The sequence below is a fragment of the Mirounga leonina genome, unplaced genomic scaffold (genome assembly GCF_011800145.1).
Source record: "Mirounga leonina isolate KUSES-001 unplaced genomic scaffold, KU_Mleo_1.0 Mir_197, whole genome shotgun sequence".
NCBI lineage: Eukaryota > Metazoa > Chordata > Mammalia > Carnivora > Phocidae > Mirounga > Mirounga leonina.
The window spans coordinates 14903391-14928049 of NW_023270494.1; the positions used below are offsets into that span (position 1 = coordinate 14903391).

Here is a 24659-nt window from a genome sequence, read left to right on the forward strand (position 1 = left end):
AAGACGCCCAGTGAAGTGACCCACTTGACTGCCAGGAGGCGGGACAGCGTCCCTGTGCCTGCCCCTGGCTTCCCCACGAGGGACACAGACTCAGATGGGGGAGGCAGCTCCTTTAATTGTATTCACAGAGAGACTGGGAGGGGGGCTCCACGTTAGGCGGCCTGCTGCCCGGGGACTTGGGGGCAGGGACCGTGGGGGTTTGTGGTCTGGAGGGCGGATTGTCAGCACAGGATTCGAGGCACGGTGAGGAGCGACAGGGTGAGAGGAGGAGGGCGGGCTGGGGTGAGGCATGAGAGGGGCGGTGGGTCCTCTGCCTACGAGCCCGTGCCCCTAGTCTGGTCTCTCGGTGGCAGACGCTCCCCCACAGGCCCAGCCCGACCTGGTCATCTCAGGAGTGTCTCAGCTCCACCTCGGAGCCAAACTGGGGCCCGCGGTGGGGCCGGTGGAGGCTGTGGTGGCGGATGCTGAAGAGCCGCTGGGTGAGGCCCAAGGTGGCCACCAGCAGGGCGACGCCCAGGAAGAGCAGCACCCACTGGCCCACGCGGGCCTGCTGCTCCTCCAGGTCCAGGCCCAGGAAGTTGACGCGGCCGGTGCCCGGGAAGGGGCCTTCCGAGCGAGCTGGGCAGGGGAAGCAAGGAGAGCAGGCGGTGGGCAGGCCGGCAGCTTAGGCTGGCTTCCCTGTCCCGGCTCGGAGGTCGGACTGCAGGCTGCCCGAACTGGGGAGGGGCCCAGCCCTGGGTGAGCTCTGGGGGCTGGCCTGGGGCCCAGGGGCACAGGGAGTAGTACCGGAGGTGGGCGTCCAGTTGTACTGAGGCCAGCCCAGCTTCTCCCCGTGCCGCCCGTTCTCGGTGAGGAGCCAGTCCATCAGCGGCTTGAAGTAGTTCATCATGGCTGACGCGGACATGTTGGCCTGGCCAGTGATCAGCTTCATGGCTTCTGGCCACGGCTTACTGAAGCCCAGTTTCATGGCATCCCTGGGGGAGCACCAAAGAAGGGAAACTGAGTCAGAAGGACAGGCGGGGAGGCTCACCCCTCCTGCCCTCAGCCTAATTCCCACCCTCCATCCCCCCCTCCGCCCAGTCTCAAACTCCTTCAGGATTGGGAGGGCCTGGGCAGGTCTGGGGGTGGGAGTGGGAGTAGGGGAGGGAAGACCAGGGCCCAGAGGGCTCTACTTCCCTACTGGGATGGCACAGACTCCACCTGGGATCCCCAGCCCAGGCCCCCAAATGGCATGTGTTCCCAGAAGAGCCCCACCGGGCTCCTCAAAGCTGAGGGGTTAGAGTGTGGAAAATGGTCAAAAGAAAGCCAAAGACTCACGCCAGGCGCTTCCCTGCCTCCTTAGAGTGGTAGATGTCACATGTGTGCAAGGGGCCCTTGTGGCCAGCCGCCTGACACAGAGCCTCGTGGAACTGGAACTGAATGACAAAGCCAACGAAGTACCTGGCGTGGAGGGCAGCGAGGCATGGGGTGGGGTGGCTGGCGACCTGTGCCCCTCACCTTCCTCCGCAGACAGGCACCCTCTGGTCTGCAGGGTCAGCAAGATTCCCCAGTTCCATGCCTTCCCGCCCCCTCCCCCCCCCTCCCGAGAGGCTCCCTCTACATCTCGGAAAGACTGTTCTGAGGAGCTCTGGGGATCACTCATGGGTGAGAAGGGTCAGGGCAGAGCCCCTCAAAGATTTGGCAGGTTGCTTCCGAGGCAGTGAGGTCTCAGTTCCTGGGGTAGATGCAAGCAGAGGCCAGGTGTTGCGTCCAGGGTCACGTGCACCTGGCAGGGTGGTCTGGGCAAGGAAGCCAGCCCAAATGATCTCCTTTATCCCAAACAGCAGGGATTCCCTGGTAGAAATCTGCTGGTCAAGGCCAGAGCAACTTCTCCACACTTGGTTCAGAATGTCCCAAACCAGCAGTGCGGGCCTCCCACTTTGAATGCTGGGCACAAGCCATGTGCCACTGACTTTTCTGGCATTTCTTAAAAGTGCTTTGCCAAGGTTGCTGGTCAGAATTTGGAATGTGTCTCCTTTGCCCGCCCCTGCCTGGAGAATGATCTACACTAAGCTCAGAAGCTAACCATCACTTGGGCCTGGCTTCCATGGGAAAGCTAGTGCCAGCCTGGAAGCGGGAAACCAGTGGAGAAGGCAGGTGGGGGTCCTCCCTACAAGTCAACCTTGTGCACTGTTCAGGTTGGGCCTGTTCTGAGGTGCCCTTGTGTCCCCTTGGTCCCCTGCCCATGACTTGCTCTCTGGAACGTCTGAGCAGGCTTTCTCTCTGGGAACACAATTCACCCACCCCACACTTATGTATTAGGTCTTGACTATATGCGGACATCATGCCAGGTGCTAGGGTGGAAAGGTGGGCACAGTGAGCACAAACCCTCCCTCACGGGCTTCTTGGGAATACAGGTGGCAAGGGCTAGAGGCGGCCACAGCCCTCCTGGGGCAGCCCTCACCGCCCACTGCTTTGCCTCATGGGTAGCCTGGGCTCCCTGCAGCTCAGAGACATCCGGACCCCTCCCCCTTGAGGTTTCTCTAGACCCTTCTCTCCCAGGGAGGGCCCCGGATCCAACTGGGTCTCTAACCCTGGTTTTAGTGTATAGAAGTTCTTCCAGGCACAACTCAAATTATATCACAGGCAATATGTTGAGTATAGGGTACCTTTACTATATAATCACAATCTTGTTTAAAAACAAAAAGTGCTTAGGTCATGATCTAGCCAAGATCATGGTCATGGTTAATAATGTTAACTATCCAACCAAGGTCTCGTAACCATTAGCCAATTATAGTAGAGTTTCTCTTTTCAACTGCCTAGAGGGGAGAGGCTCTCATCACGTCAAAAGTGTGAAAAAACAGGGAACCTTGGTCTCAGGTGAGTGACCTATAGGCAGTGTGTCATGCAGCCAGCCCCCCAGGGCACCCAGACAGGTAACTCCCCACAGCGCAGCGACAGCACTTTGAATACTGAATGGCCTCCTCCCTTCCCCTTTACCTGATATAAGGCACATTTGAAGGAACGTGGAACTTGGCCCCTGGGTCAAAGTCACCTTGAGACCGGGGCACTGGGGGGCAGAGGCCCTGGTACTTCAGCCTGTCAAGGGCAAAGGTACGTTGGAGGGAGGGTTTGGGGAGAATCAAGTCAGGAAGAGTTGGTGTTTTTGAAGTAAAGGGAGGTCCTTGCCCCTGGAGCTACACTGGACATCCCACACTCTGGTGTGTTGTGCCTCTGCGCACAATCAGCCCCTGTGTACCTCATCACTTACACACACACACACACACACACGACCCATGTGTCGTTCATAGACACATATCCTCTCTAAACACCAGTCCCCCCCCACATGCACAGACACTGACGGAGACCCCTCCCCAACCCACACCCTCACAGGAACATTCTAGAACCTGAGGTTCCACCACTCCTGGTTGTAGTTCTCCTTGGTGATGCTTCCATCGAATACCCTCCAGCGCCACTGGTCAACCAGGTAGCTGAAGGGGACAAAGGCGATCTTGTCGAGCGCCATCTTCATCAGAAAATTGATGTCTTGCTCTGCCAAAGGAAGGGAGCCTGGTCATCAGATCTCTGCCTGCCTCCTGCCCCGTCCCAGCAGCTCAGCCAGGATGGGTGTGCAGTGGGTGGAGAGGGGAGGAGCAGGCTGTGCCTCTCTGGATCTAGCGACCTGCCTCTTGGGATGCTCTGAGGGTTCCATCCTCCCAGCTCACCCTGCTGGTGACCTCCTTATTCCCCACTGTTCTGCCCCAGCCTCTGCCTGTGAGCCCTCAAGGGCCCTCTCGCAGCCTCCCAAGCTCGCTGCCCCTTCTCAGTCCCTCTGCCCACCAGGATCTCCCATTCCTCTCACCGTAGCCGCCACTCTCGCTACTCAGCAGGTTGATACTGTGTAGGTGCTTGGGGGTAGACACGGAGAGTGCCAGCACATCTCCAATGGCCTCATGAAAGCCAGGGTTGGCACCCTCCCGGAAGGTCACAGGCAAGTCCTTGTACTGCATGAAATACTGTATGTGGCCCATTTCGTGATGGGCCACCACCAGGTCCTCCATGTTCACCGTGGTGCACTGTTTGATCCTGGAACACGGGGAGCAGGGCAAAGGGACCTGCTGTCCTTACTGCATACAAAGCAGACCCCCATCGATGCTCTATGCAGGGAACACAGCATTAGGGGAAGGGAAACCAAAGGAGGTATGCAGGAAGCCTGAGAAAGAGGGAATCTGAGGGGTGGAAGCCCCTAAAGTATGGCCATTCAGGCCATCCCTCTTTCTCCTACTGCCCTGGAAAACTCCAGCCCTCATTGCCATGTTGCTTTCTAACTGTGCAAAGTACTTGTTCTAGAGGCATTGCAACACTCAGCTCTAATTGTGCAGGACTTTCTAGAACATGGGGTCTGTGGTTTTTCATGCACACATTTTGTTTCTTCCAAGACTTAGGCTTCCTGAAGGAAACAACAGTAATTCTCAGCTATTCTGCATCCCATGTGCCCAACACCAGCAAACGTATTCACCCCAGAGCGCCTCTGGGTAGGGCTGAAATGTCATCTGCAGAGCCGTCCATGCCAGAGGTCCCACCTCCCTCTTTGTCTTTCCTCATTCTCTTTTGTGAACCAGTGAAATTCTCCCTTGGATCTAACCAGAGCCCTTCAGTTCAGTTGACCCCATTTTTCTGTCATTTGTATTGGGAAGGGAAGAGCTTCTCAGCATCCTGGTTACATTGAGATTGGGGTCTGTCCACCTTCTCCTATGACTCCCCATACAAGGGAAGCCCCCCACCCCAAAAGGGCTCTCACCCTCTTGATTCTGTCTACATCCAGCCCTACACTCAGTCCTCATGCCTTTGAAGGAGGGGCCCAAGGACAGGCAGTCCAGTGAATCCTGGCTGCTTTGTTCTAGCCTCTCTGTGTCCATTCTTAAAAGAAGACACTTCATCAATAATGGCAGGTCATCTTTGCCACTTCTCCCAAGAGGTGGGGTCTTCTTTCCTTTCTTCGAATCTGAATTGGCCTTGTGACTTGCTTTAGCCAATAAAGTACGGCAGAAGTGACTTGGCCAGTTTTGGATTTAGCCTTTAAGAGACCTGGTTGTTTTTGCTTTCTTTCTGGGGGATCCCGACAGCCAGGTAGGAAATCTGACTGCCTGATTGTCATACTGGGAGGAAGCCCAATCTAGCCTGGAGAGAGAGATGTTCCGTCAACCCCCAGCTGCTCCAGTCATCCCAGTCCAAGGACCCAACACGTGAGTAAAGAAGCCAACTTGAACCTTCCTGCCCCAGCACATGCCACATGGAGAAGAATTGAGGGACCCGACCAAGAGCCAGAACCTGGTCCCCACCCCACAATCCCCAGCCATCAGACTCTCCATCATAGTATGGCAGGAGTAAGCCACGTCCACTGCATGCTGCCTGCGCTCCTGACCAATAAAATCATGAACATAAACAGATGGTTGTTTTATACCACTAAGTTTTGGGGTGGTTTGTTATGCAGCAATAGATAACGATCCTCTGACGAAGACAGCTTCTGAGCCTCTGTCAGTGTGTATGTGAAGTGCCCCCAGTGTCCTCAGGTACCTCTCTGTGTCAAGGCACATGTAGCCAGGGAGATGGCCTGTTATATGCAGAGGCCACCCCAGATGAGGGAAGGCTGGGCAGTTCACACAGTGCTCACACCCAGGACTGGCCAGTGTCTGAGAAGAACCTCGCTTGGTAGTCAAGGTTCTCCCTCCGGAAGCCAATGGCCAAGCTGGGGTCAGGCCCAATGCATTTGACCCTCCATCCTAAGCTCTGGTCCCTGCACTTGTTTCTGCTTGCTCTGGCTGAGGGGACAATAGTAGGACCTTTACTTGGCTCATCTCCTTGCTCACTGGGCTCAGGCTACTGTCCCCTGGCTACTACCTGGACACACCTGAAGTCCTTGCCATTGTAGAAGTCCCAGGCAGAGGCATGGCACACTACCTCCCGCCCATCAGTCGGCTTCTCCAGCATTGACTTGTTCCAGAACTCAAAGGGCACGGGCAACAGCCCCAGGGAGGTGAAGAAATTGTCCGCTTCTTCAAACATCCTTTTGGGTGTCCAGCCCTGCAAGCAGAGGGAGCTCTGCCCAAACTGGGGACTAAGGGGACGGACTGTGTGCTGCAGTCGGAGTGGGGGTTGGGAGAGGGCCAAGCCAGAGGGAATTCCTGAATCAGAGGGCCCTCTCCCACTGAAGCAGAGGTGTCCCTTCCCCCGTGCCCTGGGGCTGCCCTGGAGGAGCAGAAGTATGATGAGGGGCCCAGTGTGCACCTGCTTTATCATGGCCTCTGTGGCATCTATCTTGGGGGCTGAAGGGAAGGGCACCACCAAGTCATAGATGTTGGACCAGGTCTGAGCCCACATGTTCCCTGGAGGCAGGTAGGGGAAGAGAAGGCAGAGAGAGAGGAGAGACGGATGTTATTTCTTAGACTCAGCACCATCACCCATGGAAGGGGACTGGATCCCAGCCTCAGGATCTTAACACCGTCTCTTGAGCACCTACTGTTTGCAAACTGTGCTGGGCATTCGACACACATCGTCTTCAGCCTGCACATCCAGTGCACCAATCCTTGCCTGCTCTGAGTGCCGAGGTCTGAGTTCTAAGCCCCAGATCTGCCCCTGCTCCTGGGGCCACTTGGGCATGGAGCCTCCCCTACGGGGTCTGTGTTTCTCAGTCATCAAGCTGATGTTCCCTCTGATATTCTTGGTCTCACCAGAGCAGGATCAAGGATGGCTGGGCTCTTGGGCTACAAGCTCCCCAAACCTGGACGAGCTTTCTGGGGTCTCCCTCGTGATTGATAAATGGTCTGTGGCCCTGTCTGGCCTCTCTGCTCACAGCAACAAGTCTCCCAGGGCTGTGTCCTCAGTGGCTGGACAGGGACAGGAACCTGGGAGCCTCTGCTTTGCTCCCCTCCTTGTCATCTCTCACTGTCTCCCACCGCCTACTTCCTGCCTTCAGGGCATCTGAGTTTACAAGCCCTGGAAACACGAGGGTCCAAAAGTCGTGATGGATCTACATTCTCCATATTGTCCTCTGTGCTCCGAACTCCCCTTAGCCTGAGCGTCCTTTCTGCCCTTGTCCCTACCGCCACTATTTTTCCATCTGTCGGAGCTTCTCTCATCTTTCAAGGCTCTGCTCACGTGCCGCCTCTCGGGGAGGCCCCGGTTCTCACTCCCAGCCCCTTCCTCGCCACCACCCCCAGCATCATGCTGCCTTGAGCTGGGATGGGTGATACGGTCTCCTGCAACAATATTATGAGCTCCCCCACAGCTCCACCTGGGTGGTCTGTACCCTGTGGCTCCGTAGCAAATGAGGTGCTCAAGGCCAGCAGAGGTTTGCCTCCCCACACCCAGCTGTCACCCCACCCCAGCCCTGGCAACATTCCCTCAGCCTCAAATCTTCACTCTTTCCACCTGATGGGCCCTCTGAAGATCCCTCCCAGGCTGCCCTCTGCCCCCTGGGCAGCACTGGCCCCACGCTCCCTCACGGCATCTGTTCCCCGTCCCCGCCCCAGTACTTGTCCTCACCCAGCAGGTGAGCGGGAATGGGGCCCTCCAGGTGGATGTGCTCGGGCCCGTAGTGGCGGTGCAGGGCCCGACGCACGTAGGCGTGCAGGTTCAGGTAGAGCGGCTGCAGCTCCTGGTAAAGCTGCTCCAGATCTTGCTCCAGGGACGGGATCTCGTACATGACCCTCCAGGAGTCCCCTGCATCCTCGTAGCCTGCAGAGGGGATACCCGACCATTCCCTGAGCACCCTCCGCCCCACCTCCTCTAGGGACCTCCCTCTCACCGAGTTTAGGAGGCTCAGAGGACCCTCCTGAGGGCCCCAGCGGGGCTGGGGCCCGAGAGCCGGGAATATTGGCTGGAGGAACTCACCGTTGAGCCGGGCAGCCTTGTTGGCAAGTTCCACATACTTGGGGAAGGAAGGGAGGATGGCTCTCCCCACCTTGTCTCGCCAGCCCTTCCAGGCCCACAGCAGGTCTTCATATCTCCGGGATGTGGCCATGAGATTCGTCACATCTGCGGTGAGGGGTTGAACGGTTCAAGCTTCCAGCCCTTGGCTCACCTCCCACCTCCTATAAAGTGGACTCAGTTGGAGCTGGGGTCAAGCTGGGGAGGTCCCGTGAAGAGGCCTGTCCAGGCAGCCAGTCTAGTAACATGGGAGAAAGGCTCGGGCGCTTTCTACAGAGGCTTCCCGGGGCCGGCCCAGGGCTCAGGGGGCACCCACATCCTCTCAGGGTTGCAACAACCCCATGAGGGGTGCACTGGCTTTCACATGAGTGTGCTGGTGACATGGCGGGGGCCCCTCCAGCCAAGAAGTGGCCCAGCCGGGCACAAACCAAAGGCTCGGACTCCAGAGCTGCCGCTCGCCACGGATTTCCTGCTCACCCCCTCCGTGGGAGGGACAAGTGGCTTGGAGGGCACAAGACCTGAGTTCCTGTCTAGTCTCCCACTGACCCCAGAATAACCTCGCAAGTCACGGGACTCTTCTTCCCCTATCTTTCAAATGGGGATAAGCCAACACTCATGGGGGGGGGGGGGTGCAAAAGTCAAATGGGAGCACAAGGGCCCTGAGCAGGGAGTGTGCCTCATTGGTCTCTGAGTCTTCATGGGGCCCAGGACATTTGTACGAACTGCTAGTGAGCCAGATGGAATACAAGGATGGCTGTGGAGACAAAGTACAGAGAGCCATCCCAGCGCCGTCCGGGAGCCCAGAGTCCCGGGTCTGTGTCCGGTCAAAGCCACACTGTGCGTGCAGCCTCCTCCATATGGATTACACAGAGCTGACACGCACCTGGCGGAGCTGGGACGAGGAGGGCCTGAGCTCACGTGTCACTTCCGGACCCCACACAGACCCGGGGTGGCTCCCCTTCCTGGCCACCCGGCCTGAGCTGCAAGGCTGTGGATGCCGTCGCGGGGCCAGCTGCATCTCCCTATCTGACTCGTGCTTTCTCCCTGTTTTGGAATATGCTTCGTGATATCTACTTCTCACAGAGAGAGTACATTCAAGTGAATTGTTTGGGGGAAAAAAATGTATTTTGAGAATTTCACCTCTGTCCTCTGCTGATGTGAGTATTCTGTTTTGTGGGTGCTTCTTCATTTTACTAATGGCAGTGATCTGATGGCCGGGGCCTGGATTAAGAGGCTAATTGACGGGGGGCAGCGGGGAGAGGCTGAAGGTTACTCTCTTCCACATACACGTGCACACACAAATGCACACAGGCAGACGTACACCCCCGCAACAGGGTGCGTGCATCCCCATGTATACAAACCGCAGGCCAAACCCTGTCTCAGGAAAACTGCCTCTCTCTCCTGTTTATTTTCCATTTCCCCTCTATTTGTCATTGTTCTAATATGGGAGTTGGGCAGAGGGCCAGGAAGAGATGGTTTCTGGGTAGCGATTCCTCAGGAAGAATGTTTATGCCCCTGGCTCCCCAACCCTTGCAAGGGTGGGTCAAGAGGGAGGACAGAACATATCTGGGTGCAGGTACTCGAGTGTCCAGGGTGAGCTCTTCCAAAGGCCGGGGGGAAGCTAAGAAGGACCAGCCGGTGTGGAGAGAGGAAGGGAACGAGCAAGAGCCGGTGCATTCCTTCGAGCGGGTTCGAAGTGGGTTCCATGAGCTGTGGCCTCAATGTGGGGGTGTGGGGGGCAAGGAGGAGGCCAGAGAAGGTGGGAAAGACATGGGTAGGGTGAAGGAAGGAAGGTCCCTAGAGTTACTATCCCTAGTTGGGGGTCTCAGCACTCGGCAGACAAATCTGAAGTATCTCCTACTCTGAAGGGCGGAGTGCAGAGAGGAAAAGAGAGGAGTCCAGGGGGGACCCAGAGGGGGCAGAAGCGCGGATCCAAGGGAGGGGTGTGATTAGAGCAGAGATGAAGTAGGTGCCCATCCTCAGTGGTGGCAGAGAAGCCCCCATTGGTGGAAAACAGGGGAGTGAATCCCCTGGGCATGCTGGCCCCACGAGTTAGGAGCCCCTGACCGCCCCCTCCATGGGCCAGCCCCGCCCCCATTCCCCGCGTGGCTCACCAGGCTCCAGCTGCAGACAGGTGCCGTTGGGGTGGCAAACCGAGGCCACGCTATAGGTGGTTTCCATGTCCAGCAGGATCTGGTTGTACTGCAGGAGGAAGGAGAGAGGCAGCAAGCTGCACCCCTTTGCTGCCTGTCCTGCCCCAGGCACCATCATGGGCAGGGGGGGACCTGTGGAGCTGGGGGAGCGTGTTCTCAAAGGTGCCGCCTTCTCAGGAATTCTGCAGGTGATGTCAACATGGCAGATAGAGGAAGAAGCAGGAGCAGGAAGGCCAGACCCTGTGCTGGGCTCACTCCCCCGAGCTGGGACCTGGTCTTGACCTTGGACCTTCCATTCCCTGCTCCCCGCAAGCCACATACCTCCTCCAGCTCCTTGGCAGGCAGCGCTGCCCGCTCTAGGTCCTGAATCTTCTTTATCATCCGCTTGATGCTGGTGTTCTGGAAGTTAGTCACATCGAACTGCCTGGCCCAGGTGCCGAACTTGAAGGTGTGGTTTGCCATCTGTATGTTCTTCTGCAGCTGAGGGCACAGGGGGAACCGTGCCATTGAGGCCCAGGAGCTTTGGAGGGGCCACAGGGGGAGTGGAAGGGGCTGGGGGTTAGAGTGGGGAGGGCAGTTTTATCAAGTTGTTGCCTTTGCTCTTCCACTAGGACTGTCCAGAATGTCTTGGATGCAGTGTGTGCCCCTCAGCAGAGACCCAGTATCACGCAAGACATATCCTGGTAGACAGAAGGGGAAGTCCCCCCCTGCCCCGTATCCTGTTCGGATGGGAACAGGCTGGTATTAGTTCTATGGCCTCTCTGAGCTTCAGGGTCCCATCTATAAAATGGGAACAAGATCACTGGTTTTGCAAAGGCTGTTGAGGAATAAAGGAGGCAACAGCCGTGAAGCACACAGTGGCCATCGAGAAACGTTGGTTCTCTGTGGCTCACGTCTGTGTCACCTGCGCTCACCACACAGGCGGGGAGGGGGGTGAGGGGCAGCTAGTCCTTACTGTGGCGGCGAACAGGGGCTTTCAACCTAAAAATCCACCTGTAGCCTCACCTGTGTCTGGGCAAATCATTCTACTACGAACAACAGATCGCTTGCTAAAAAAAGACAACCTTTTTAGGCATTGAGTATATGCCCACCCAAACCTGAAGTTGAGTATTATTTTAAATATTCCATCTGGATTTTTCACAAATTCTGACAGCCTCCCCCTCCGCCCAACCCCCTGCACCGAGGGAGGGAGGGGGCAGCCTGCTCTCTGCTCTGTCTTGGGTTTTGAGGCTCGGTCCCTGGGGGGAGGAGCACGCACGTGTGCTGCACGTGTGCATGAGTGTGTGCATGAGTGTGTGCGTGCGTGTGTGTGTGTGTGCATGAGCATGGGGCACGGGCAGGGCCCCTACCAGGATCTTGCTGGTCTCTGTGGTGATGTTGGTGTTATAGTTCCAGTTAGCCTCGGCATATTCGTTCCATATCACCTGGGATCTCCGGTCATATTCCTCCACAAACCTTCTGGCCTCAACCTCATCGGTCACCAGGCCTGCGGAACAGAGTGGAGGGAAACAGACAGGCCTCCCCTTGCCCTCTGCTGCCGGGTGGCCCGAGCCTGCCGCTGCCCCGGCCTCCTGCTCCTTCCCCCGCAGGCCCCGCCCCGCCCCCCAGCTGCTCCCACTTGGGCTCTGGGTTGTCTGGCTGTCGGTTGTTGCCTGGCTGGTTGTTGTCTGGCTGCTGGTTGTTGCCTGGCTGGTTACTGCCTGGCTGGTTGTCACCTGGTGGGTGGTCTCCTGGCTGGGGACCAGCATGGGGTACCCACAGCAGAGCAGGAGGAGGAAGAGGCTGGGCAGTCCTGGGGCAGCCCAACCTTGGCCCATGGCCGCAGGAGAGCAGAGCCCTGTAGCCAATAAGCCCCCCTGCCAATAAGAGTGGAGCCCGCAATGTGACCTCATAGAGCAGTGTGCCCACCAGCCTGCCCCCGGGGGGTGGGCACACCCTCCCTAGAATGCTGGAGACAAGACATGCCCATTCCCACCCCAGGGCCCTGGGATAAGCTGAGAGCGCTGCATGGTCTTTTGGGGCAGGGCGCCGGGGCCCAGCAGGGAGCAGCTGACCAGGAACCAGACCAGGGGCCTGGGTCTAGAGCCCAGAACCGAGAACTTACGTTAGCACCCGGCCCACCCTCACTCCGGGCTTTACCGATGTCCTGTGGGTAATTATTGGGCATCGGTGGCCGCCACTGGTATTCCGGCCACCCCAGCACCTCCCCATGACGCTCGTTCTGTTCCCGCAGCCACTGGTAGACCGGCTGGAAGTAGTCAAGCAGGGGTTGAGCGTCCAGGGTATCTGTGCCAATCGCCTCCTTCAGCACCTCCTGCCAGGGCCGCGAGGAGCCTGCCCGCAGTGCCTCCCTGTCGGTGGGCACAGGGGGCTCAGGCCAGCGTCAGATACTGGCCCCGGCCCACCTCTGACCCCCACTGGCCTGCCAGAACGGCAACATTAAGACTCTGGGGACTAGGAGCTCTGGCAAGGGGGAAGGGACATCGTCCTGTCCCGTGCCAGCCAGAAGGCCTACTCCGTAAATCCTCGATGAGAGAAAGAAGGGGGTGGGAAGGAAGTCACCCTCCCCCAGCAGGGCCTTGTGGTTTTCCCATGGGCAGCTGGTTGCCTCCCAGACGCGTCTTCCTCGCCCCCTCTCCCCTCATCGCCCACTTGCCCTCCTGCTCCCCCTACACACCGGAGCTTGGTCCCTGCCTGTGTGGACTGGTAGATGTCACACTTGTGCAGGGGGTGCTGTTGGCCCGCCTCCCTGCACAGCGCTTGATGGAACTGGAACTGCAGGACAAAACTCACGAAGTACCTGCAGGCACAAGGGGGCGTTAGGGCAAATGGTGGGGGGCCCTTCGCCCAGGAACCATCCAGCCCCTCACAGGGCAGAGGCCAGACCACAGGGGCTGCCTTGGCGGAGAAGAGAGAACCAAGCCTGGCTCGAGACAGAGGCCCACTTAAATCCCAGACCCTTGGGTGGGGGTGGGGAGCCAGAAGAGTGTGGGGAGCAGCCCTGAGAAGGGGGGGGACTAACGGTGTGGGGGGAGGGGCACTGGTACCTGATGTACGGTGTCACATTTGGGACATGAAACTTAGCTCCGGCATCAAAGTGGGTTTCATTTCGGGCAACTGGAGGACAGATCCCCTGATACTTGGTTCTAGAGGAGGATGGTTCAATTGATTTAGGACATAAGCATTGCAAACAGGCTGACTTAGCCTTTGCAGAAAACACTGTGAAGCAGGCAGTCCCACCAGGCCATCCCTTCCCCCTCTGTTGAATTGTGGAAGACTTCCTGGAGGAGGGAGTTTAGGTAGGAAAGAATGAGTACAGAAAAGGGTAGAGACAACATTAGAGAGGAGGGGACCGGGCTGATGGAAGCAGGAGGCTCCAGGGTGCCCAGGAGAGGGAGGAGGGCCACTTGGGGTTAGGCCCTTCCTGATCCCTCTTTACTCACCGAAGATACCACCAGTCAAAGTTGTAGCGGGAAGGGGGGGTTCGCCCACTAAAGACCCCCCAACGCCACTGGTCTACCAAGTAGCCAAAGGGCAGGAAGGCAATTTTTTCCAGTGCCATCTTCAACAAGAAATTGATGTCACTTTCTGTTGGAAGAGGAGATGAGAAGAGAGAGGTCAGAGGGAGACAGGGGTCCAACTAGGATAGGGTGGGGTTGGCAGATGCAGAAGAGAATGGAAGGCCGGCTTTCATGACCATGGAGCCCTGCTTGGAAGAGGGCCCTTGGGCAGTGTCCAGTTGGGACTTGGGGTGAGCTGTGAGGCTCCAGGTGGATGCCCACACCTGCCTGACCTGGGGCGGAGAGGCAGAGACAGGAAGGGCAGGTGGGAGCGTGGGCAAGCTGTCCCGCTGTGGGATGGAATGGGGTGGGGCCAGGCTGGGTCCTCTCCACCCCCCATACCCATGTCATTGCTGACATTGTCCAGCAGGCCAATTTTGTACAGATGTGCAGGAGTAGAGACGGAGAGCGCCAGCACATCCCCGACGGCCTCGTGGAAGCCAGGGTTGGCCCCTTGGCGCAGGGAGACAGGCTGCTCCTTGTACTGCAAATAGTACTGCACGTGGCCCATCTCGTGGTGCACCGTGGACAGCTGGTCCATAGTGACCCGTGTGCACTGCTTGATCCTGGGGCAGGGAGATGGCGAGGGTGAGGGTGAAGGACAGGGCAGGGCAAGGACCAGAGCGTGGGGAGGCTGGTACCTAAGGGAAAGGAGCCAGCTGGGCACTGCCCTGGGCCTCGAAGGAGCTGGTGGAAACACAGATCTTTGCCCTGCCCCAGCCCACACTCAGGGCCTTCTTCCTCCACTCCAAAGTATAGAGCTGCCACCTGTCAAAGCGGCCCAGGGAAGGTGGCCTAAGGGGTCTCATATGCCCAATAGCCTTGGAATAGACCCAGCCCCCCCAAACAGTGTTGGGGCTGGGGGTAGAGGCCCAGGCTGCCCACCCTTCCTGGAGCTCCAGACCCCCCTTTCCCCTCCCATGTCTAGACCTGAAGTCTCTCCTGTTGTAGAAGTCCCAGGCAGAGGCATGGCACACCACCTCCCGTCCGTCGGTTGGTTTCTCCAGCATGGACCCTGCCCAAAACTCAGGAGGCATGGGAGAGAGGCCTAGGGAGGTGAAGAACTCCTCTGCCACCCGGAACATGTGTGTAGTGTTCCAACCCTGGTTGGGGGGGAGGGGTGCAGGCACAGGTCAGGGACCAGCTGTGGGAGTTCACTGTGGCTCCCATCCAGCTCAGCTCCTTGCCCACGAAGGGAGTCTCTGCTCTTGTGGCCTCCCTTCCCAGAGGCAGGGCCCCTACTAACCACAGTGGTTAAGCAAAAGTAGACGGCTGGCCACACCCCACCTGCGGGGTCCTGGAGGGAGGGGTTGGCGCCTCACCCCAGACACAGACCCCAGCTCACTGCTTGTACGCACACTCCAGGCTGCTGCTCTGTAGAAAGGGGGGGACCCATCTCCCTCCCGTGACTTCTTCCTGCCCCTCTCCCCATGTCAGACGCTTTCCTGCTGCCCCCACCCCGGCCCGACTCCGAGCTTACCTTCCGCACCATTGTACTGGTAACATCGAGACTCGGCTTGTCAGGGAAAGGCACCATCATGTCATAGAGGTTGTCCCAGCTCTGGGCCCACATGTCCCCTAGACAGAGGAAGGGAGCCAGTCAGCTTAGCCCTCTGCCTGCTTCCCCATGTGTGTCACTGAGCAGCCCCCTGGGTCCCTGGCACCCGGGCCCTCGGCACTCAAGGTAGCAGCCTGCTTGACACCTCAGGCCCACTCATGCTCCCGAATGCTCCAGGCTCCCCGGGGTTGGCAAGAACCCTGGCACCAGCGGGAGGGACCCCAGCAGCATCACTTGCCAACCCCGGGCTTGCTTCCTGGGACAGAATCTAAGATGATTATTCCTCCCCCACTGGACCTGGAGTCAAAGTCTGCAGTGTGACTCCTAGCTCCACCTTTCACCAGTTCTCTGTTCTCCGCCCTCTGCCAAGTCTACGCGCCTCAAGGCTCGGGCTCCCCGTCTGAAAAGCAGGGTCATGATTGAGAAGGGCCACCTGCTTTACCGGGTCGTGGGGTGAGCCACGTGGGCTCCTATGGGGGGGGAGTGCACAGGATGGTGCTCTAAAACATGAGACACGAGGAGGATGACCCGTGGGCTGCACGTGGAGGCGAGGCAATGTCCTTACCCAGCAGGTGAGCAGGGATGGGTCCCCTGAGATTGATGTATCTGTCTCCATATCGGCGGTGCAGCGCACGGCGGACGTAGGCATGGAGGTTCAGGTAGAGGGGCTCTACTTGATGGTAGAGGTGCTCCAGATCCTCCACGAAGGTGGGTGACTCATACCAGGAGCGCCAGTAGGCCCCTGTGTCTGAGAAGCCTGGGGGGGGGGTGTTAAGGTGCAGCTCAGGCCCAAGGCTCTGGCACCTCCTTGGCCAGCTCCTACGTCGCCATCCTCCTGGCTCGGGGCCCGTGTACCTGCCAGCTAGTTGGAAAAAATGCCTTGGGGACGGCTGCTCTATGATTTTCCCACCAGGGGTTGTTCCAGCTCCAGCTAAATAGATCCCAGAGAGGCAAAGATGAGGGTTAGGGCTCCGACATGTGCCAGGAGGGGCAGCGTGAGGGCCACACGGCAGCCCCCAGCCCCCGAGGAAGGCAGATGGGGCTCAAGCCGGTCCCACCATCCACTAGCTGTGCGACCTTGAGTTGGTATATGGAGTCACTGTAACAGCTGCTCTGTCTGCCTCGGGTCAGGCTCCGTGGGGACCATGGATGGGGAGAGCACCTGGCAAGCTGGGAAGGGAAGCACTGACTCACGCCACGGACGGGGTGGGTCAACTCACCATCCTTCTGGTAAGCCTCGTTGCTGAGGGCAGTGAAGTTCTGGTACAGGGGCTTCAGCGGGGTGCCCACCGCATTGTGCCAACCCTCCCAGGCATAGAGCAGCAATGCGTAGTTTCTTGAGATGGCCATGATGTGGGTGAGCTCTGAGACACAGGTGAGCGGGGTCACTTGCTTCCACTGAAGGCAGCAGCTCTCGTCAGTAGACCTCCCACGCCAGTCCTCACCATCTCTACCTGCTTCCTCAACACCAGGATGCCCCCCAAGCCAAGGGCCGCCTGCAGGCTGGGGGGGATGGGGCTGGGAGCTATACAAGGCAAGCACCCAAGAGGGGCCCTTGTCCCTAGGGAAGTGAGGCTCTAAGTGGACACCAAGAGGCCATCCAGAGGCCAAAACCCAGACAGACCGTTCACGGCTCATTGGTTGGAATGGCTAACTTCAGGCTGCCTAGTGGATGGGGGTGTCGGTGTGGGCCTGTGGAGGGCCCTTGGGAGACTGAGAGGACCCATGAAAGGGAAAAGCCAAACAGCCAGGAGGAAGGCTAGTGGGGATGGGAGAGGCCAAAGCACCCATGGGGGTGGGGGTGGGGTGGGAGTTGGAGGTTGGAGGTTTCAGGAATCAGTGTGCCAGGAGAAGCAGGGGTGTGGGGGGTTCCAACAGTCCAGCCCCAATTGGAGATCAATGCCTTTGGGTTTACCCACTCCCTCCGTGGGCCCACCCATGAAACACACCCTCTTCCTGGGTGCCGCAGAGCCGTGGGGAAGGGCCGGGTAGCCCCAGCAGAGAGAGACAAGTAGAGACAAAGCCATACCTGGGTCCAGGGACCAGCAGATGGCAGTCTTGTTGGGATAGAAGCAGACCCTGGCTGTGGAGTAGATCCTGTTCATGTTGCTTAGCAGAGAGTTGTACTGGGGGGTTAGAGTGGAGGCAACGTTAGCAGCGAACAGCCCCCACGGACAATGGGGCGGCCCCCTCCTCTGTTTGCTGGGATGAAATGGAGGCCCGGAGAGGGGATGTGGCTTGGGCAAGGCCCCTCCCTCGTGGCACTCAGGACACGTCTGATCACTAATATACTGATTTCCCTTTCCGTGGAGACAGTCTGTGGAGGTGGAAACAAGTGTCCTTAGAATTTGGGATGGGGTTCAAGTCCAAGCTTGGTCACCACCTTGCAGGGAGGGCAAATCCCTCTCACTCTCTGTCCTCGATGGCTTCTCAGTCCTCCTCAATCTTTCGGAAGCCCACAAACCACACCGGACTATGGAGAAATTTTGAAAACCCCCCTTTCATCTGTTTACTTGAATTTCGCTTTCTATACCCCATCTCCAAGGGAAATCAATGTTGCAGGGAGCCATTCTGCGCTCACCGAGGCTTCCCCTACGGTCAGGGCACATACAGATCCCAGGGTCCCTTCCTGCCAGGCTCCCCCACCGCCAGCACACGGCGGCCCTGGAAGGCATGCTGGCCACTTCGGCATCCACCCTTCAGGTCCGCCAGGCCCACCTGCTGCCGCTTTTCCACAGGCAGGTTGGCAGGGCCCAGGGTGCGCACACCGCTGATGACCCTTCTCAGGATTGGGTCGCTGAAGTTCTGCCAGATTGGATCGTATAGCTCCTTGGCCTTCTGGCCCCAGACCTCAGCAAACTCCTGGTTGAGCAGGGCTGCTTCCTCCTGTGGGCACGGGAGGGGACACGGGAGACCATGGCGCTGGGAAGACCAGGGGCTCCTGGACACTGGGGCTTGTGGGAGCACTGCTCTCTCCTCTGGGGGGTCAGGAGCCGGGGTAATCTGCCTCAGGTGAGCGGTGGAGCAGAAACTGGGGCCGGAAGAGAGGCGGGCGGAGGGGAGGGTAAATAGTGATGAGCAGTGACAGGAACAGTGAGAGAGGGGTGGGTAGGCTGAGGCTGCAGAGGATGAGGGCCTAGAGCAGAGCCGGCACCCTCTGACCCAGCCCGATGTCATTCCAGGGCGCTGCCACCCGGGGTGACTCGAGGTCAGGCGAGCCAGCCCTTATCCACTTGGTTCTTGGATTGGGCACGGACCATGCGCCCAGTACCATGCTGGGACACCCACCGCCCGTCTGATGGGGCGCAGCGGGGTCGGGGGGCGCGCGCCCGGCGGTGACTCCCCGCCCCCCAGCGCCCGGCCGCAGGCCTGTGATTGGGCGTCGGGGCCCCGCCCCCGCCCCGGGCCCGCGCGCCCACCTGGCGCCGCGCGTTCTCCTCGGTGATGTTGGTGTCGTACGCCCAGCTGGCGACCGTGCTCTGGTACATCACCAGCTCGGCGCTCGAGTTGAAGCTCTGCGCGAAGAGCTGCGCCCCGGCCTCGTCGGCGGCAAAGTTTCCGGGCTGCAGGTCGGGGTCGAGCGCCAGGGCGGCGGGCGGCGGCGGCAGCAGCAGCGGCGGCAGGAGCAGCAGCGGCGGCAGGAGCAGCAGCGGCGGCGGCCCCCGCCGCGTTCGGCCCGACGCGGCCCCCATGGCGCGGTGCGCGGTGCGCGGTGCGCGGCGCTGCCCCTTCTCCGCGCGGCGCTCGCCTGCGGGTTATAAAACCCCGCCGCCGCCTTCCGACACACCCCCACCTCCCCGCCCCGCCGCGCTTCCTCCCCGACTCCAGAGTCCCCGGCTGCGGGCCTAAGCGAGCGGGGCGGGGACCGACGCTTCCTGGCCCGCCTGGGCAGGGGCGCCTGCCCGGGGAGGGGCCAAGGCGGCCCCCCGCGAGCTGCAGCCCGGGGGGTGGCGGATGGGGCTCAGGTCAGGCTCTCACAGAGGAGGCTGGAAAGGGGAACCCCCCCCCGGCACACACACACCTCCGAGGCTGAGGGAGCCAGCAGTTTGCCGGAACACCCAAGCCTGCACACGGTGCCCTCTCCTTGCCATCACCCAGCCTCGGCGCAGGCACCCGGGAGCCCCGCAGTCTCCGGGGCTCAATCTCCCGGCCTAACCGCCCCAGGCCTCTCTGGGCTCCGGAGGGACAAAGTGGGGAAGCCGTCCGCGGCGCCGCAAGTGCAGCCGAGATGGGGTTAACGATCGGTCACCCGGTCCAGCTTCTTCACCAGGCCTCAGGGGGAGGGGGTGTGGCCTGCACCCGCCGCGGAAAGTTTCGACTTTGGAGGCGCGGCGGCGGCGGGGGGGGGGGGGGGGGGCCACGACGTGCGGCCCCGGGGCTCACGGGGGACGGGGGGGGGGACTACCAGGAAAGGGGGGAGAACGGAGGGGCTGTTCTAGAGGCACGGGAGCGCTGGCGCCCATGCCCCTTTCCCACTGGGGACACGAGCTGTCAGGGGCTTAGGCGAAAACCACCACACAGACTTGCAGCTTTCTCGGACTACAAGATGAGCCTCCAAGATGAGAATTACCCCCTCGCTGACAGATGAAGAAATTAAGACTCAGGTTTGAGTGGCTTGCTTCAAGTCACCTCAGGTCTCCACACTAGCCATCATTCTTTTCCTGTGTCATCCACGTGTCCCTCCAAGGGACAAGCACAGGGAGGGAAGAGAGTGGCATCTGCTTGAGGTGGTTGTGGAAGCTGAGGGTCCTCCCCTAACTCCTCAGCACCACGGTGTCTGTCCCCAGAGGTGGGAGGACCCTATACCCTAGCAGACCTGGACAAGGGTGTGGGAGGGGTAGTGGAAGGAAGAGGAAGCAGGAAAGGGACCAACTGGGGTGGTTCCCCAACCCATTCAGCTGCTGAGGAAGTTGGGAATCCTGAGGATCTGTGTGGGGACAGTGCCTGAGGCTCCGAGGGAAACATGGGCTCCCCTTGTCATATGGAGGGTGCGCAGGAGGCTGTGACCTGAGTACCCCTGAGATGACATCAGATGACATGGTGCCAGGGAGAGGTGTGTGAAAGATGATGGGGTAGAGGTGACTGCTCCAGAAGGGGAGGCAGGTTGGTGTTGTCCTGAAACTGGGTGTGGGGGGAACAGGCGGGGGGAAGAGGGTGGATAGTTGGGGGCCCTCTGGCTCTTCCTCATGCCAAGGGACACTGGTGCACCTCAGGGCTGGCTAGGTGGACCCCTGTGACTAGAGCTACCCTAGCAAGGGGGAGGGCCCAGGCCGAGGGTGAAGCAGTGGGCCTGGGCTCTCCTTCTCAGGACCACGTGGCTCTTGGGTGTTCCTAACAGCTTGGTTTTCCACGCTTTGAGGGCAATGAGCCACGTGCACACAAGTGAGCAGCTGTCTTCTGGGAGGGAGGAGTCTCCACTGGTGACTTGCAGTGGTGGGGTGGGGGGAGCCCGGTGTGGAGTCTCACACCCCTTCAGGCCCTGAAGGAAGGGTCAGGGTGGGGGAGGATGGATGGAGTGGAAAAAGAGCCTGAGGCTTAGCTTCTAACTAGGGAGCCTTTCTCTGTTGTCAAAGAAGAAACCCAAGGAAAGCAGGAGGGAAGTAGATTTCAGCCTGGACTGGCCTCTGAAGAGCTTCCATCTGAGAACCCGATGTAGGAGGACAGTAGAGCAGGCTGGTCCATTCTCAGGTCTGTGTGGCATTGTGATGTTCATAACATCTGGGTTAGGGACTGAGTTCAGCACGGAACAGCCTCTGCCTCATTGAAAAATAATAGGAGCAAAGGTAAATGGGTTGGAAGAGAATCTCATCCCCATGATACCAGGGCTGGTTGGAGGCGTCACTCCGCACCTCCCAGTGGTCACATTGACTATAATAGCCTGCTTGCCCACTATCCATCAGTGCCAGGAGACAAGGCTGGGTCTGCCTTAGTCTCTGGTTTTCCCAGAGCTCAGCACAGTGCCTGGCACAAAGTAGGTCCTCATTCAAGGAAGGGAGGGTATGTGGATAAAAGGAATAAACATCATTCATATTCTCTTTCCAGGTGGCAGGCTCCCAGCCTCCTGCAAGAATAACAGGAAGGGCCAAAGCTCACTAATGTGGGATTTGCAATAATATTGAGGCTGTAACCTTGATCCCAATGAGTAAAAGTTTAAAATAACTTCTTTCTCTCTCTTTAAGGTCTTATTCACAAGGGAGAGGTATAATAAGAATACACATTACATTTGGATAGCACTTTAGACCTCCTAAATTCTTTTGTGGGAATTATCTAATTTGATATTGGTAATAAGCTTGAGAGGTAGGAAAGAGAGAAGGTCCCTCAGTCAGTTACTTCTCAGCTGCCATCAAAACAATGGAGGGTGTTCTGATTCCTATAGGAGGAGGTCATTATGATTAGGTCAGTGCAAAGAGTTGTGGATGCCAGACACAACAAAGGAAATGCAGTCTGCTTGGGAGACCACTCACTAGCTCCACCTTTCTTCCAGGGAAGGAGGAATCACCAGCTATCACAGAGAAAAAAAAAAAATCCCTTAGAAAATATGTCCCAAAATGGAATAAAATTTGAGAGTCTATAAATAAGCCCTTACATTATATTCAATTGATTTTTTGATAAGGGTGCCCAGACAATTAAACAGGGTAGAGGGAGAGGGAAGAAATTCTTTTTAACAAATGGTTCTGGGACAACTGGATTTCCACCCACCAGAGAATAAAGTTGGACCCCCACCTCATACCATTTACAAAAACTAACCCAAAATGGATCATAGACAATGTAAGGGCTAAAATCATAAAAATCTTAGAAGAAACATAGATATAAATCTTTGCGACTTTGGATTGGACAGTAGTTTCTTAGATATGACACCAAAAGCACAAGTGACATAAGAAAAATTAGGTAAATTAGACTTTGTCAAAATTAAAAACTTCTGGGCTTCAAAGGACACCATCAAGAAGATGAAAAAGACGAGCCATGAAATGGGAGAAAATATTTGCAAAGCATGCATATGATAAGGGACTTGTGTCCAGAATATATAAAGAACTCTTATTAACTCAACAAAGAGACAACTCGATTTAAAAATGGGCATAGGATTTGAATAGACATTCTCCAAAGAGATACACAAATGACCAATAAGCACATGAAAAGATGCTCAACTTCATTAATCATCAGGGAAATGCAAATCAAACTACAGAATGAGCTACCACTTCACACCCACCAAGATGCCTAAAATAAAGATAGGGCACCCGGCTGGCTCATTTGGAAGAGCATGTGACTCTTGATCTCTGGGTTGTGAGTTCACGCCCTGCGTTGGGTGTAGAGATTGCTTTAAAAAAATTTTTTTTTTAATTAAAAAAAAAGATAGACAATAACAAATGTTTTGAGGATGTGGAGAAATTGGAACCCTTATACATTGCTGGTGGGATTGTAAAATGGTGCAGCCACGGTGAGAGGCTGATTGTCAGTTCCTCAAATTGGTGACCGTAGAGTTACCGCATGACCCTGCAACTCCATTCTGAGGTATGTACCCGAGAGAACTGAAGACATGTCCACACAAAAACTTTTACACAAATGCTCAAAGCAGCATGGTATTGTTCATAATAGCCAAAAATGGGAAACGACCCAAATGTCCATCAACTGATGGATGGATAAACAAAAGGTAGTATATTCATACAATGGAATATTATTCTGCCATAAAACAAAATAAAGTATTGATTATATGTTACAAATATTGATGCTATTACATGCTATAACATGGATGAACCTGGAAAACATTATGCTAAGTGAAAACAGCTGGTCACGAAAGGCCACATATTTTATAAATCCATTTATATAAAATTTCTAGAACAGGCAAATCCATAGAGACAGAAAGTAGATTAGTGGGTACCAGGGACTGGGGGGAGGGGAATTGGGAGTGACTGCCAATGGTATGGAGTTTCTTTATGGGAGGATGAAAATGTTTTGAAATCAGCAGGGATGGTGGCATAACTGTGAGCATACTGAAAACCACTGAATTATACACTTCGAAAGGGGGAATTTTATAGTATATGAATTATATCTCAAGAAAGCTGTTTATTAAAAAATATGCCCAAATATTGACTTCTTTCATTCTATGTTCATCAAGAAATCTCCTGATTATTGACAGGTTTTCAGAGAACCTGTGGTTCTCTGACTGAATACCCATCTACTCCTTCTTGCTTAGCTAAAAACTACCCATCTCTCAAAGCCCAACCCATACGTAGCTCTAGTTTTCTTAATCTCTGCTAATCTCTCTTTTCCATATTTATTCAGCATTAACTCATACAGGCACCCAAAGCAAAGTGTAGGGGAAATAGCACTGGATCAGGAGCCAGAAAAATCTGGGCCACACTTAACAAGCCTTATGACCCGAGCAAAATAACCTTTCTGAGCCTCAGTTCCGTCATGTGTAAATGGCTGTAGACACTTTTACCCATCCTCCCTCAAAGGGTTGTGAGACAATGAAGACCGATCCCTTGTCAGTTGTCACACAAAACCAAGATGTTATTAATATTTTAAAAAACCATCCACTCCCATTCGTTTATATGCAAGGCACTGGCCTGAAAGAGAAATACAAGATTATTGCCTTTAATGTAAAAAATGGGGTGAAGAGTAGATTAGTTCCTGAGGCCAGTGGTGAAGGTTGGTATCAGTAGTAGGTGCTAAGGAGTTGGGAGGAAGAAGGTTCCAGCAGGCTGGAGGGGATAGGCAAGACAGCTTCCTTGGGAAGAAGGCAGAATCTAAGAGAGGTAGGCCCCCAGGCAGAAAGCAGGAGCCCAGTATGGGAGGGGAGTAACAAGGATGCTGGGAGGCCAAGGTGACCACAGTTTGTTTAGACTCAACCAGCACTGTCCAGTGGAACTTTCTTGTGATGGTGGAAATGTCTGTCCACCAGAAATATAATGAGAGCTGCACATAGAATTGTATATTTTCTGGTAACCACATTTAAAAAAATAAAAAGCAGTAACATTCATTTTAATAGCATTCATGTAATAATAATTTAATATTTTACTTAAACCAATATATCCAAAATACTATCATTTCAATATGCAATCATTATAAAAATTAGTAACGAGATATTTTACATTTGTGTGTGTGTGCGCTAAGTCTTAAAAATCTGGTGTGCATTTTACACATCACAATTTGGATGCTAAATTTTCAACAGTTAGAGTGAAATGTAATCCTACCAAAGCAATAGTGTTGTGTTCAATGGGAAAACATTTTGTACTGCTTCTGTTTTTAAATTAAAATTAATCAAAGAAAATTAAAATCCAGTCACACTGGCCACATTTCAGACGTTCAATAGCCACAGGCGGCTAGTGGTTTTCATGTTGGTCAGTGCAGCCCTAGAGTTAAGATTATGAGAGTAGATTGTGGGGTTGAAGCTGGAGAACTTCTAAATCCACACCTCCAGCCCGGACCTCCCTGGGCTCTAAGCTCATGCTCCACTGCCTTCCAGAATTATCTATCTGG

General features: G+C 56.3%; 1 protein-coding gene across 4 annotated transcripts; it reads right to left on the reverse strand.

Annotated features, from left to right (window-relative positions):
- Positions 1-97: 97 nt before the first annotated feature.
- Positions 98-18871, reverse strand: LOC118024390 (angiotensin-converting enzyme). 4 transcript variants are annotated; one of them, XM_035026318.1, is made up of 25 exons: positions 18599-18871; positions 17898-18065; positions 17209-17305; positions 16400-16543; positions 15745-15936; positions 15102-15199; positions 14552-14724; positions 13964-14187; positions 13505-13649; positions 13109-13207; positions 12739-12861; positions 12201-12412; positions 11411-11547; positions 10383-10541; positions 10023-10110; positions 7873-8016; positions 7525-7716; positions 6268-6365; positions 5891-6063; positions 3842-4065; positions 3387-3531; positions 2980-3078; positions 1318-1440; positions 787-974; positions 98-618 (listed from the first exon to the last, which is right to left on the reverse strand). In XM_035026318.1, the coding sequence occupies exons 1-25, from the start codon at positions 18869-18871 to the stop codon at positions 389-391; spliced, it is 3948 nt and encodes a 1315-aa protein (XP_034882209.1). In that variant the 3' UTR covers positions 98-388. The 4 variants fall into 4 exon arrangements, with proteins under 4 accessions (XP_034882209.1, XP_034882210.1, XP_034882211.1 ...); XM_035026319.1 differs by having other exon boundaries at positions 15111-15199; positions 18599-18784; XM_035026320.1 differs by lacking the exons at positions 13964-14187; positions 15102-15199; positions 15745-15936; ... (2 more) ...; positions 17898-18065; positions 18599-18871 and having other exon boundaries at positions 14552-14680.
- Between the last annotated feature and the right edge of the window lie 5788 nt (positions 18872-24659).